This window comes from Cygnus atratus, chromosome 3 (genome assembly GCF_013377495.2).
Source record: "Cygnus atratus isolate AKBS03 ecotype Queensland, Australia chromosome 3, CAtr_DNAZoo_HiC_assembly, whole genome shotgun sequence".
Classification (NCBI taxonomy): domain Eukaryota; kingdom Metazoa; phylum Chordata; class Aves; order Anseriformes; family Anatidae; genus Cygnus; species Cygnus atratus.
Genome location: NC_066364.1, coordinates 93595132 through 93610260, shown reverse-complemented (window position 1 = coordinate 93610260; position 15129 = coordinate 93595132). Strand labels below are relative to the sequence as shown.

Here is a 15129-nt window from a genome sequence, read left to right as displayed (position 1 = left end):
GCTTCCTTTTATCCACCTTTACAGTAACAGGCATCTATTTAACAGCGCACATTTGGTTGTAAAAGACTAAAACATAACAAGAGCACAGGAACACTGCTGCTGGTGTGCACACTATTCTGCAGCCTCTACAGGTGTATTTATTTTACACATTTAGTACTATTACTATCAAGAATCGGTTAATCTATGCAACGTTTATAGATAAATGACTAACTTAAAATTAAAAATCATCTGATAAAATAGCTGGTAGCACTACGAATACTCAGCCTACCTATATCAACATAACATCTAAAAGATGTACAATACATTCTTACAACAATCAAAATCAAGTGAAAGTCTGATTTAAGCATCACAAAAAGAAATCTTTAGATTTTTTATAAACACCCCTAGATGTCAGTATAACTCCCAGAATAAGAAATAAGTCTCTCACCTGAATAAGAAAACCTAGCATTTATTTACTAATGAGGTTTTGCCATTATAACCTAACATTTAAACACTATTAAGATGCATTCAATCTTCTATTACAAAGAAAGCAACTAAAGCACGCAGCTATTCCGGCAGGAAGGACTACCAAAATTAACCTACCCAGTTCTTTCATCTTGTCCCATATCGCATGGGCTAGTTCTGTTCTTTCAGATGACAATACCTCTGGTAACAGAGCACCACAACTTCGCAACAAAAGCAAGATCTGATTACTCCCTGGACACCCTGCAGTAAAAAATAGCATTATTAATAGGTCCAATTCAAGTAAAGCAGAAGTAGTCACTCAAACACACACACAGAAGCAACAATGCCAGAAGTCTGTCAGATGTAAGAACCACTGGGAACTATATCTTTCAATAAGTGTATTTATTTCTAACTTTTACTCTTTTTGGGATTCATTTGAAAGATAACAGTGAAGGAACTTTCAAGTATATTTATAGAATATTACTGTCTAAATTTAGGACTTTTAATTTCTGATGGTAACCTGTCCAAGTAATCGTATATACTTCTGAAGTGCTAGGCACCCATCCTTCCAAATAGTGTTACAACAATTATTTATTTTTACATCTATTTATAGCTCCTGAATAGGAAGTTGGGTTTCAGCCTTCCAGTAGAAAAGAGTTCACACACCTTAAGAATCACAGTGCATCTCTCTTCAAATGTGACAAACATTCAATGAACCCCTACGCAATTCACACCTTACCTACCAAGTTCTACAAGTGTATATGCCATGTCAGGACTTAATAGAAACAAGGTAGCATGAAGAAGATGACAAGACACTATCATAGCTCATCCACCTGACAGAAGCTGTTTTTATTTTTTAGTGTCATCAATGAAGATCAATAAACAAGCTTTCAAATTGCCCAGAAAGGAAAAAACTCTATAACCCTACTCATTTTGCCTTTTTATTCAGGCTCTTCTCTTGTCGCTATGCTATTGCTGTTAACCTCCAATTTTTATTTATATAGTAAAATAACTAAAGTTTAAAGCTGAAAAGAGAGGTTGCTGGCAAGCAGTATGAATGGTATCTCAGAATCCTTTCTCCAGCGCTAACATTAGACCATCATTAGGAATAGAAGTGAAAAACGTAGAGAGAAAAAACCCTCATGTTTAAATGGTACACAGACAAATTTCTTTACAAGGAATTATGCATTTAATATAAAAATTGAGACTGATCCATTTAAACATTTAAGCATTTCATATATAAGTTTTCAAGACTGAACGTTTCTACTGAACAGGATACCCAAATGATTAAGCAATGACACTATTATGCGCTGCAGAAGGTTTATGATAAAACCTATCACTTAGCACAATACTGAGCTATGGTGAACAGAAAAAATAGAAGTGCAACACAAAATACTAAACTCAGGTGGTCAGGTAGTTTGTATTTCCCACTAATCCTAACAGGGACACAACTTTTTGGCAAATCTCTACAATTGCAAAATACTTCATACCAATTCCATACTATTTCAAAACAGGTATTCTGAGACATCCCAAATTTAATTCCCCATTTCCATTAGCACCCATTTTCATTTCTGCTCAACATAAAATAAATGAGTTAATTTATATCAAGAGAATAATGAAGAAAGCTAAAAATGTCTACATCATCCAACTTCTGTACGCAACCCTAGCGATGTCAAAAACCGAACTACGGACTCAGCTGACTGCGTTGGACTTTACTACTACTCCTGAGGCAAAGCTGGGTAGAGCTTGCAGGATCCCTCACAGATTATCCAGTAAATTGGAGACAAAAGATTTTTTCAATCACATCTTTATAAGGAAACACAGACATTTACAATAAAAAGGAGGGTTCATTTAGAAAGCAGGATACTAAAAAAAAAAAAAAATCACACAGATGTATGTTTGCATACAAGCTAAATGTTAAAAAAGTTATTTAAGGTTTCCTATCCCAAACAGAAACATACACGAAGACTTGCATGATTCAGACTTCCAAAATCACCTGAAGTCTGCAGGATCACAAATGCTCTGAAAACAACTTCCGAGTCTTCATGCCAACACTCTGAAGTTGTGTACAGCCCAGCATAAAGGCAGGAGCTGTTGCCACTAACAATATCTCCAGCTCCTTCTTACCTAAGTAGAACTTTCAATTATACAGAGCTATAAGAACAGCTATACAGCTATAAAGTAATGGCAAAAAAAGAAAAAAAAACTCAAGAACAGAAAGGTATAATACCATCTAGAATTAGATCTGATACACAAAAGGACCAACAAATGTGGGATATCACATCACTATCGTAAACTGGGTTTGAATAGAGCAATCTATATCAAAAATGTTATTTATCAGAGTAAGCTCATCTGGAAAGAAACACACAGGAGTGGGGGAAAAAACTAAATAATGAGAAAAGATAAATAAGATAAAATAGCTAGAGAAGGCAGGTACAAATTGCAAGTGCTGATTTGAGCCTGTGAAAACATCATGGAGTGACGGGAAATGAAACATACTTCATACAACATAACTTTTAAATCTCTGCATACAATCAAGTTAGTGTGGTAAAAATGCCAACACATCTCCCGTTTCATGATGCCAGTATTTTACACATACTTTATACTAGTGGTTTAGTACTTCAAAGTCAAAAGACACTGGAAAAAAGATCAGCAGTATGAGTACAGAAAGGTGTAAGATGAGATCAGCATCAAGCACACTGTTCGGGTATTTTTTGCGTTATAGTTACAAATGGAAGAACATTAAAACACATATTTTAAAAAATAAACAGTAAATAAGACTCCACAGTTTGCTAAATTTGCTTCCAAGGTTGTTATAAAAAAAAGGACATTTTCAAATTAAGATTTGTCATTTATTTTAATGGAGGCCTAGTACAACCTTTTGAAGCTTGTTGTTTTCATGAATCCCAAAGCCCAACCAAATGAAAAATACTTAAATAACGAAAGGAAACCACTATGAGCGATTAGACTCTTTACTAACATGCTTCCTAAAAAAACTCTAACTGATCAAAAATCATGAAGAACTGTGGCTGCAGATAAGCTTAGAGGCATAAAATCTTTGCTTATCCACATTTGCAATTAATAAATTTATATCTAAAAAAGAAAAAGTAGTCAGAAAGGATATCACAAGCAGAAGACAAACTAAAAAAGTTCAACAAAAAGAATGAATTGAAAACTCATCTATTAACCAGTGAGCTACAAAACTTTAAGACCACTACCCAAATATATAAGTAAGCCAATAACTTCAGGATAGACAGCAAAGTTTAAAATTAAAACAAAATAATACATGTTGTCATTGTTCAGTATACTCAAAGTTCTCATCTCAATTCAACACCTCAATTCATAAAATATCTCCGCTGACTCATCCCTAACAGGTACCAAATCTCAACTGTGCTACCTGATTTGCAAATGATTAATATAGTCTGGCTATTTTTAGACAAAGGAATATTGAATCCGTCAGAACAAACAACGCCTCAGTTGTTTATTTTTGTTTTATTGAAAAATAAATAAATAAAGCTTTTTTAATCTGAATATCCACAGCTACCTGATAATGGGGAAACCTGGGGACAGATTTCCACATTTCCCTGCATAGTTCCATTTTAAAACAGATGACCTCTCAAGGACAGCATGGCTTCCTACAGACATAAAATATACTGTATAAAGTAGACAGATACAATCCCTGTTAAGAGTTCAGAACACAGTTATATGAGAAAAGTGTAACATTACCAGAAAAAAAACACTGCAATAACCAGAGCAACGTGATAAGATTTCTTAAAAGTAGACTCAATTTTTGCAAGTTGTATGAACTCCCAAAGACAAAAAATCCTTGAAAAGAAAATGTGTGCATTTAAAGCAGAATAGTATCTCTAAAGCATTTAAAGTCTGTTCATCAATACATGCAGAAGGTTAAACAACATCCAAAAGGCAAAATATAACCAGAACTCCTTCAGAAATTTCCTTGGTTTGATGAACTGTTTTATCACAGCTTTAGCTTTAACTTGAATTGGAAGCAGCTTACCTTCTTTGCATATTTCCTGGAAGACTCTTAGTAGAAGGGTTTTCGGGATGCGGCCAGTTTTTCTGACAGAGTTATCCAGCTTATTTAATGCCCAGTCAAACTGCCATGCCTGTCTGTTTAGACTTTCTGACACTGGTTCTTCTTTAACGCTTCCCTGCTGTTGAGGTGCAACTGTAAGGAACCTTGTTTGGTAAACTACATTTCTGCTTTAATAAAAAGAAGAAAAAAGGAAAATAGAGATTATACTTCTGAGAGTCATCTTGCAACTACACAAGTCATACTTAATGTCAGGAAGGTAATGCTCTTTACTTCTTGCTGATGAACAGTTTCTCAAAAACATTCCATATTAATGTAAACAAATGCAGGTGACTGATTTCGCTGCACACAGTAAGCCTTTCTACTACAAAAGATAGTCACATTTATTTTCTCAAAGTGACAATTGTTCATCTGAGATTTTCAGTTAGATCCAATTCGTGGTAAGTGGTTTGAGTACTATTCCTACATAAATAAATTTTTTAAAATCATCTCTGTGCTCTAGAAGTCTATTGTCCCATTATGGGATCTCACAACAGCTCTCACATGCCTTTAAATCCTGCTCCAAAAACAGCCACAGACAACACTTCCAAAACACAGCAAATCAAGGCAGCAAATCATATCTTCCTTTTCAATTAAAATACACAAGAACTAAATCAGAGGCCAGCGTTGTAGACAACAAAGTGTTTCTAACAGCTTAAAGCCAAACAAGATCATTCCCCATTCTGAAGGATTTATATTAACAAACATGAAGCTGTTGTCGTCTTGCGACATAACACACATACCAAACATACACTGGATTTGTTTCAGCATTTATTTTCTCAAAACAAAATGCAACTGCGAGAACTATCATCAAGAAGCGTTCTTATTTCAAGCAAGACACTTAAGAGCCCACCACTTATTTAGCTATTAAAAAAAAAAGAACAAGTTGATGTATGTACGTAACTACATGGGCAAGCTTAAGGCCCCAGCGCAGGCGCCCCAGTGCAGAGAAGAGGCCCACAGGCAGGCCGCTCTTGGCTGCAAGCCGCTGAATGGCCAAAAAAGGGCTAAATGGCCAAAAAAGCCCGAGCAGGGGGCAGGTAAGGGTGTGGTGGAGAACCTGATCAGTGGCTGGATTGTATCTCGTGAGCAGGACGCGGCCCAGGGGATGCCTTTTCCCTGGTTTGCTAGCCGAGCAGGCCCCAAGGTAAGTTCTTCACATTGAACTCCTCAAACGCAACCAGCCTGAAGCTGATTCTCTTTCCTAAGACGGCTGTGAGAACAGCGAGGTAGAAAACATGTCTGATCTATGAAGGCATTCAAAGGAGTCCTTCAGTAACATGGACCAGCACTACTGCTCAGATTTATCTTTTTCAAGCAGGCAGATTTTACTCTGAGAGCTTCCTCCTCAATAATTTCCAGAGGCCAGCAAACAACCTGCATTTTATTTCAACAGGGAAAGGTCAAGGAAGAAAAGGCTGAAAAGAACAAAAAAAGATTGCCAAAAAGCAGAGTTCTCCTTCGGTCTCAATTCTACCTCCAGGATACAAAGTCTCACCCTTTCCTTCGAGCTGGCCCTCACGTTAATCAGCTCCCTCTTTGCCGATTCACCTGGCCAAGCTGGCACAACACTGGCTCACACACACAGCTCCAACAGGTTGTGGAAACAGCTCATGATGTCCAAAACCCACCACAGTGAACCACAAAAAAAGAAACAGACTAGGAATACGTGGTAAAAATCAGAGGAAGCAGGAAGAAAAAGAAGGAAGTGAAACACTGCTTGCGGTAGTGAGTAAATTGTCAGCTTAGCAAAACTTACTCTAACAATGCTGTCTCTCACTAAAAATCTGAATCTCCAAAGGCATCATTTTCCCTGTTTCCTTCCTTTTCCTCCTACTTCATCATATAACCAGTCACAGTGTACTTTCCCTCAACCAGAAAGCATTAGGCTAGTTAGATTAAAATCCAGTAATACAAGGTAAGACTAACAGTAAAATATGAAAACTTGAGTCCCCTCAGGTGTAATAATCAAATGAGATGGCTCTAACATATATTCTTTAATAACACATAAATAACACTACAAAACTATAAGCTATCCACTGGATAACTGTAAGAATGAAACTAATTATCACCAGTTCTTTATTTATTTATTCATAAAGATATAGATAAAATCATATCATCCGCTATTATACAGCCATTAAAAGAGCTACATGAAACCTTCTCAGAGTACTTCAAGTCAGGTTAGAAAAAACATTTTGGATGCAAGCAGCAGCACAGGACTCACTGTCTCTGTAATACAGAAATTTACACTTTGAATCCCATTAGCAAACAAAGTACAAGCAAGAAAAAAACTTTTTCAGATTAAAATTGAAGTATCTGTTGTTTCTGTTCATTTCTCATGACTGAAGACATTTCAAGGCATAGCAACATGGAAATCCAAGTCCAAGTTTTTGACAGACAGGGGAGAAGAGTACTGTAGTATAAAACAAGCTGAGGAACTCTTCAGCCTTCACTGGCATCCACCTAAAGCATCACTATCATTCTGAAGTATAACGTATAGCATAAGACTTGAGTGTTTCTCATCACCTGTAGGCTTTCAGCATTTGTGTAAATTACACTTTTAGTATGACTTAAGAAACCATATAATGCTAGGGTGCTTACATCCATAGTAAGAATTTGTTAAAAACTACTGTGGATTCACAAGCAGGATGAAGCTGAAGGAACCTACAACCCTGATTTTGGTTCTTATCACTACAAATCACCTAAGAACACAAAATTCGGGAGAAAATTACAGAAAAAACATTAAGAGTTCCCTACTCTACAGATTGAGCACCGAAGAAAGACAGCTTCCAAAAATGCAAACTTCAACCAACTAAGGGAACCAGTATCAGGGTTGATTTGAGACAAGTAAGTGAAGGACAAAAGAATACAGGGGAACTCATACTAACAAAGCAGTTATTCATGTATCAGGAATCTTTAGCAACCTTGTGCAATTTCTCCCTAACTTTTATAAGTAGAGAAATAAATGACTAAGAGAATTAAAAAAAAAAAAAAGCAATGATAAAAAACATAAAAGGCCAGGCTAACTGTCTCAGTTTGGAAGTCACATAAAAAGGCAGCAAGAAAGGCTTCTAAGTAGATGAGCAACGATTTTAGAAAATACAGATACATCTTAAAATAGAAAAAAAAAGACATCATACACTGCTTCGCTTTCAAAAAATGTTAATTATGACCATATGACATATTTTTTTTAACTGTTTCACCATAACTAAGTAAATTTTAACAAGGAGGTGAGAACAGAAGAACGGACTAAGTAATTTTTAGAAACATTAACTATTCTTAAGATATTAATGGACCTCACTCAACTAATCTCCAGTCCTTGATCCGTGTCCATTCAAAAGTTACATTAACAATTTGGATGACAGAGGAGATAGGAAACTTATAAAACCTGTAGATGAGAGCACACCAGTAATGGTGGCAAACTCTTAGACGGAAAACTTCAGACGTCAAAGTCATCCTGATTACTTGATGAGAGGGTCTGAAGTCAACAGAGCAAATTCAATAAAAAATAAAGTTGTACATTTTGGACAAAAAAAGGCATAAACGTAACATGGTATACAATTAGGTAGACAACAGAATTCCTAACAGAAGCAACACAGATAAGACACGGGGAATTACTCTGCTTGTCATGGTATGGTTACTCACAGGAAGACAGGTTTGAACAACTCCTCTATCCAAGGATGGACGCAACTATACATAATCATCCGGCATCGTATTGATAATATTAATTGCTAGGAAATATTAGAACAGGATACTTTGACAAACAAACCCATCTGGAAGCTTGTGAAATAGATGAGGGGGATAAAATCTATCATGTATGACCTTGACATTCCTGTTCCTGCCACAGTGCTAGATGTTAGATTACATAATGTTAAGGTGTAACCATATTTTTTCTGTTACTCTAATTGACTGTGTTCAGGACTAAATGTTACCCTACACAGCAAAGTGCATGACACCACTCCAAGGGCTGAAATAGGTGTAAGTATTTCAGCGGTTGCCTTTAAACAGCCTTTTAAGATCCTTTCCATGTGAGACATTTTACTTGCAAACATACAAAGCTACACGACAGATTTCAGACCCGTTTGGATTAGCATCTAATTCTTCCCCAAACGTTTAATTTCTCTTTACCATGCTTCAGAATTGTGTTTCTTTGTACCTACAAAGAGAAGCTCTAAAGAATAGATTAAACTCTATGAAGTGAATTCTCTCCTACTGCCACAACTGCAAGATTAGAAGTAGCCTTCCCATGTTGCAGCCTTTACATAATCGTACCTTTACATCATTTTCAGCTTGGTTTCTACAATTATGAGGACTAGATCTGTAGATCTTGCCCACACAGGGAAGGTTAACCAATTATATGCCCCTAAACCCAACATATAACTTCCACTTTTCAGTGGTAACTTTTCCCTTCCATTGTGGCTTACAGCATTTTGGAAAAATGTTGAAGCTAAACTAGTAAACAACTCATGCAGTGATGAAGTAGCCATTGGGAATTTATATTTAATTAACCAGTAAATTTTTTGTGTTTGCAAGGGTTTAATGAGAATCCCAGCACTGTACTGATGTACTTGCATTCTGTATTTCTAGAGCAGAATGAAGGCAGTGTGTTTGATTCTCTGAAGCAACAGAGATCTTAAACAGCAGCCTGAGTATAAAGCATCCCATCTTTCCCAAAACTCAATAATAATAAATAAAAATGGTTGTTCCAACGGTCTGCCTGGCAACAGAAGAAAGTTTACTTTCTGTAAAGCCTGACAAATTCCAAAAATTCAAAAAAAGGATTGCACAGCCACCATATGGATATTTGCCTCTCTCTGTTAGAGCTGCAACAAAGTTTTTGCTACGCCACATAAAAGTACTGAATATTCAAGTTCTTTCTAAATTAAAGAAGTTAAAAGTATAGGAAGTAGTTTTCAGAATACAAGCCATGCTCAAAGTAAAATAATGGAAAACTTACAAGAGTTAAAACTCATCACTGTATGTAAAAACATTCCAGACATTTGTTAAATTTAATAAAGTCAAGACTATATATTCCAACTGAGACCCCAGCATGATCCCTATGGTCAGTGCTACCCCTGACTCAGCTACGGTCACATACAAGGCCAGTGTTTAGGTCACTGCACTCTTGTTTCAGTGCCACACAGTAGGATCCTGTGGGAAGAGAGAAGATTTTATGTTTTTTCATGTAGACTGAGAAATGACACGGCTCCTGGAGAACATCTGAGAACTTTGCATAACTAATTCACAAGTTAAAATTGTAGCATGCAGCAAACCATGAGTCATTTGGGTTTTTAAACAGCAGCTAATCCAACACTTAAATCAAGTCCTCTGGATCTAAACCAGGATTCTTTAAAAAGTCGTTCTCCTTCCCATCTCGCCAGCACGCCCCAGTCCAGTACAAGCTCACTGCAACGTATCAACAACCCACAGGCCTGGCAAGGACAACTTGAACAGCAGTGCCTACGGCACTCTTAGCAACTTCATCAACGTAACTCCTCTGAATTGGACATGAAATGTTAGAATGCAGACCCTGAAAATAAAAAATAAAAAAATAAATTAAAAAATAATAAAAAAGCACAAGTTTTCACTCCAGAAGTTTGCTTTTCAGGGAGATTAGCAAACAGAACACTTTGTTCTGCTCCCCAGAGTCATGGAAACCGCCACCTAACTTCACAGATGAGAATCTTAAACTAAAGAAGTGACAGCGAGGCCGAAGATGCTCCGAGACACTTGCACGTAGATTTTTTTTCAGCTATACTATTATGATCCATACTTTAGGAGCCTTATTGTCCTCACTTTCTCTGCAGACCAACAGGGGGTCCATCTCGGAAGGAATACCCTAGCAGTAACACCTCAAAGTGCAGTGCAGCAACACACCTGGACTGATCTAACACACAGTCACCAGCAGCAGCAGTTCCAGTCCCTCTCTTCCTTTGGCCCACAGTTCCAACCCTTTTGGAGCTCGTAAGATCCTTAACTGATCCAACGCAGCCCAAAAACTCTTTTCCTTGCATGCCAACAAATGAAATCACCCCATGACAGGTCCAAGGAGCACCCCGTTTCAGAGCAAGGACAAGCTGGCTGGCAAGGGGAAGGTGGCCGGCCTGGGAGGGATGGAGCCAATACGCTTCCCCCAATACTCACACTCCTGCAGCAGCAAGCTGCACCATCGAGTCATGACGATCACCTAGAGTACGTAGAATAAACTCCCCAAAAGATAAACTTAACTCAAAATCCTCTCTGAATACTTGTCAGCTGAAAGGTTTGTTGCAGTGTTCTTGACTGTAGGCTGCACATTTAACATCTCTTCCCTTCGTGAAACTTCCATGAACAAAGTTCCAGAAAAGAATTTTACTGGAAATAATGTTTGCTACAGTTTACTGTCATAGATCTGAAGTATGCTGCATTGGTTTGTCACAGCTCATTCATCTCATAACTGCATGGCGTGACAGTGATGTTGCACAGCTCAGTATATCTCACACTTAATACTACAGGTAGACAAATGAAACAGTAAATTTCCTTTAGATTTTATCTGAGGCTTTTGCTATGAAATGCTCCTCAACCACTCAATGCAACTGGATATCCATCTACTGTCAGTTCAGGTTAAATCGACCCAAAATTGAATGGGAAATACTCCCAGAGTTTATTCCCTTGGCTCAGCTGTGGTGTGGCAGCACGCAGCAGAGCACCAGGAGCCATCAGTCACTGCAGGAGGACCACCTGAAACCAGCACATCCACTCTGTCCAAGTGCGATCACAGTTGGCTCTGTCAGAGAAGCAAAATGCACAGACAATGCCAGAAAAACCATCTTTCAGAAAGACATTTAGCACTGCATTCTGACTGTACCTCCAGTATCACTTCCATTCCCCTGATCTGCCCCTTAATTCAAATTCTCATGCAGAGGACCGAAGTGCAATCCCGCAGTCAAGGCATATAGTTTTATTTCTTCTCTTTTTCTTCCATTTACAGATTCTTACAGCCAGCAAGAAATGGTATAGATAGGGTCACAGAAGGACACAGCCTTGGTATATCCAAGGCCCTACGCAAAGTATTAAAACTGAGGAAGGAGTATGGTCAACTGCTAACTTAATGTAATGTGATAAACACCAGCAATCTGACTGCAGGCTATGAAGTCTCATTAACAGACCCTACTAACTACGCAACTAGTCCTCTGACACTCTGCATAGCTGCTTACTTAGGGCAGATACCCTTGCCATGCTTCTAAGAAATTTCAGTTGACTATCAGCCCTGTTAGGCCTGCGCACACGGCTAACAGAATGAAACCTTTTTTTTTTTTTTTTTTTTTTTTTTACTGCAGGTCTACTGTTGACAAAAATTCACCTGCTGCTTATCCAGCAAACAGGACAGAAATTATTTGCCATTACCCATTCTATGGAGCGTCTATGTTTACATCCAACCAAACTGTTTAAAATTACAGACAGAGAGCTAACAGCACGTCACTTGAGAGTTTTGCTGTGGCTGAGCATCTATCTGTGCCTCTCCACTATGACTCAGAGCTTATACCAGGCATCCCTGCCAGGCTTGCACGGGTGCATTCTACCTAGCAACGTACAGATCATACTTTTGGTACTCTGTACGTTATTTTCTTTGCCAGTAAAGACTGCAGGACTTTGTACTTTAGCTATCATATTCTCAGGACAATGTGTCTAGGCCATTTACAGTTCATTTCTGACCGCCACCAAAGGTCACCCTTCAGCTTCCTTTCACTATTCAGTAAAGCAGAAACTGCTTCCTGGAACAGAGGGCATCAGAAGAGAACAACTACAATCTATCTTCCTCACTCTACTGTAGATGCAGATGCACTTCAAAGTACTGACATGGAATCTGAAGCCTTACTTGCGTTACAAGCTGCCTCTCTCTCCAGTGCCTATCACCCTGGCTCTGAGCAGATAAGCAATGTGCCCTGGGGGTCTCTGAGAATTGCGCGGGCATAACCAAGAGTCCTGCCACCACTCGTGTACTCTTCGGGCTGGGGGTGGTAGTTAGGGCTGCCCTGGAAAATCCAAGAGCAGTTTGATGTTTTAATTAAAACCCCTGCCTGAATGGGAGTAAGTGTTGTTTCACATCTTCAAAGCAATAAACGGACCTGCAACTTTTCTGTAATCGCTACTGTAATCAAAGTCCCGAAATCGCATCTGAACTGACTTCATTACGTTCAGTGCTAAAGCAACCGAACCAAGAACACGTAAATGTGCAGAGTCAGTCATACACCCAGTTCTCATGGTAAATGCTGAATTATTCCTCGTTATTTATTCACTCTTATACCAGTTCCCCTTACTTCCGCTATAACAACTAGGGCTTCATCAATGTTCTCTGGAATTTACTGGAATGGGCCGCACTTCACTTTTAATTGAGACCTGAGCAGCAAGCAGAGAAGTCTAAATGTTGTCCATATGTCCAAGTCATTCTAGTTCTTCAAAAGACATCCACTTCCAGAAGAGCTAAGGCTTAGATAAAAAAAACAACCACAAAGTTACTTAAGCTATAAAACAAACCGAGATTATATGCTTGTATAATTTCAGCTCCTATGTGTTACCTCTGCTTCACACTTTGGTCCTAGAGCATCACCTGTACATCACGACACCTAAACCCACACCTTAAAGTGATAGTAAGACAAAGATTTTGTGTGAAAAAATCATCTTTGGAATGAAATTACTGTATAAAAAGAATGCAAAAATGTAGGTGCGTTCCTAAGTCTTACTCCAATAAAATTCACAGTTTAGACGGAAACATAAATACACTTCATATAAACATCATATATAAACATATTTTCTGTGAACATGTTCTCTACCTAGTACATTTCCCGTGTATTTAATAAAATCTAGCAAAGTATCTAAAGACTTCTCTGCAAGATCCCTAAACCTTCCCACAGGTGACCCCATTTATTCTTGGGGATATAGAGAAGCATAATTTGGAGCAAGCAAAAGGTAGCATTTGTGAAAATGACTAGCTGTTAGACCCAAAATCTCATTGTACAAAGCATGTGTCAAGTTCTTTACAGAAACACAGTTCCTAAAAAGCAAGTCCTGTTAGTCCTGCACCAAGTCATATATGAAGTCCTGTGAACATTGCATCTTGCAACAAACTATTTTAGGAAATTAGCTTCCAGTTGATGAGAACAAAAATCCGCTGAATTACACCACGTAGAAAGTTTTATTCCTGATTTGCCACTAACTAGGCTTGTGGTCCTGCTGTGTCCCCCTGCTTCCCTGGTCCTTCCTCTGCAGGCCTACTCCAAGCTTCACAAGGTCTGCAGCACTGCAGGAGCTGTTACAGTTTAACCACTAGAAACAACATGATCTATACACTTTCATTTGGCATGGGGAAGTCTTCTTTCAGTGTACTGAATTAAATCAGCTTACAGTGGGTTTGATAAGCACTAAACCTGGTGCAAATTGCAGTAACCTCCTTACTTTGGTGCTGAGACTTCACTCTAGTTCTCCATCGCTGCCTCTTCGGTTCCTTTCCCTTCCCCTGAACCAGCCCCAAAGCTCAATGGCCCTCTGCTGAACAAACTTACTGGAATGGCAGAAAACTGGTCTGGTTTTCTCACTGACAGTAAATTATATTGACTTAGCAGGTCCAAGAGGAGAAAGGCCTCATGTCTTGTCTTGCCAGCTGTGGCTGTCCTTCTAAGTCAGCTCATAAGACCCAGAGTACGTTTGATGTTTTTGCACTCCTGAATTTCATGCAAAAGAAAGTCTGCAGCAGGACTTACACTTTTAGCAAGAAATAAATGTTGAGATTGGTCACTAATACTGACTAAATCCCCACACCGTCTCTTTTTTCAGCCAGTAACGCTGTGCTCCTGCTCACGTTGCCGCTGCGGGACGAGCTGCCGGAGCCGCCTCCGGCGCCAACGAGCAGCTCCCGCCGCTCCCACCTGCCTGCGCCCTGGCCCCACAGCTACCCGCGGGGTTCACTGAGGCGTCTGTGAGGGGGCAGCTCCGCACCCAGCAGCGCCGTGTCCCCTTCCGAGGCCCTTTACCGGGCTCTGCACACGGAGGGGGAAGGACGCCACCCGCACACCCGAGGCCCCCGGAGGCCCCGGCAGGCCCCGCACCCCCCGAACCCGGGACGCGATCGTGCCGGGCCCCCCCCGCGGGGCCTCACCTGAGGGCGGGGCCGGGCGCGCGCGGGGGCAGCAGGGGCAGCAGGGGCCGGAGGCGCGCGCACAGCGCCCGCAGGCGCCCGGCGGAGCTGAGCAGCGCGGCCATGGCCCGCCGCGCGCCGGAGGAGCACGTGAGCTGCGGGACAGCCGCTGCGCATGCGCGACGGCAGGCAGCCGGCGCTCCGGACCTGCGTGACGGGGGCGGGGGAGAAACCATTTCCTCCCGCAGGGGGGAGGCGCTGGCCGCGCTGTTGGAGGAGCCCTACTTGAGCACGGCCCCTCTTTCCGTTCCCCCCTCTCTGTACGGCGCTGGTGGGAGGGAGCCCACCGCCTCGCCCGGCAGGAGGAAGTCACGTGGGGGTGGGGGGGCGCAGCGGCCGGGGGTCACCTCTCGCACGTGCGCGCGCCTGGGGGAAGGCCGTTAGCAGCCGTTAGCGGGCGCGCGCACGTCCGTTAGTC

The 15129-nt window shown here is 40.3% G+C and overlaps 1 protein-coding gene across 2 annotated transcripts in view; it reads right to left on the bottom strand.

The window, feature by feature from the left end:
* Window positions 1–14852, bottom strand: part of LRPPRC (leucine rich pentatricopeptide repeat containing) — a 93351-nt gene extending 78499 nt beyond the window's left edge. Inside the window, exons 1-3 of one of the 2 annotated variants that reach the window (XM_035564303.2) lie at window positions 14673–14852; window positions 4463–4665; window positions 583–705 (exon numbers count right to left, since the gene is read on the bottom strand). In XM_035564303.2, coding sequence (XP_035420196.1) covers window positions 583–705; window positions 4463–4665; window positions 14673–14776 — 430 coding nt within the window. In that variant the 5' untranslated portion in view covers window positions 14777–14852. Of the gene's footprint in view, window positions 1–582; window positions 706–4462; window positions 4669–14672 lie in introns of both variants that reach the window. The other variant, XM_035564294.2, reaches the window with a different exon arrangement.
* Between the last annotated feature and the right edge of the window lie 277 nt (window positions 14853–15129).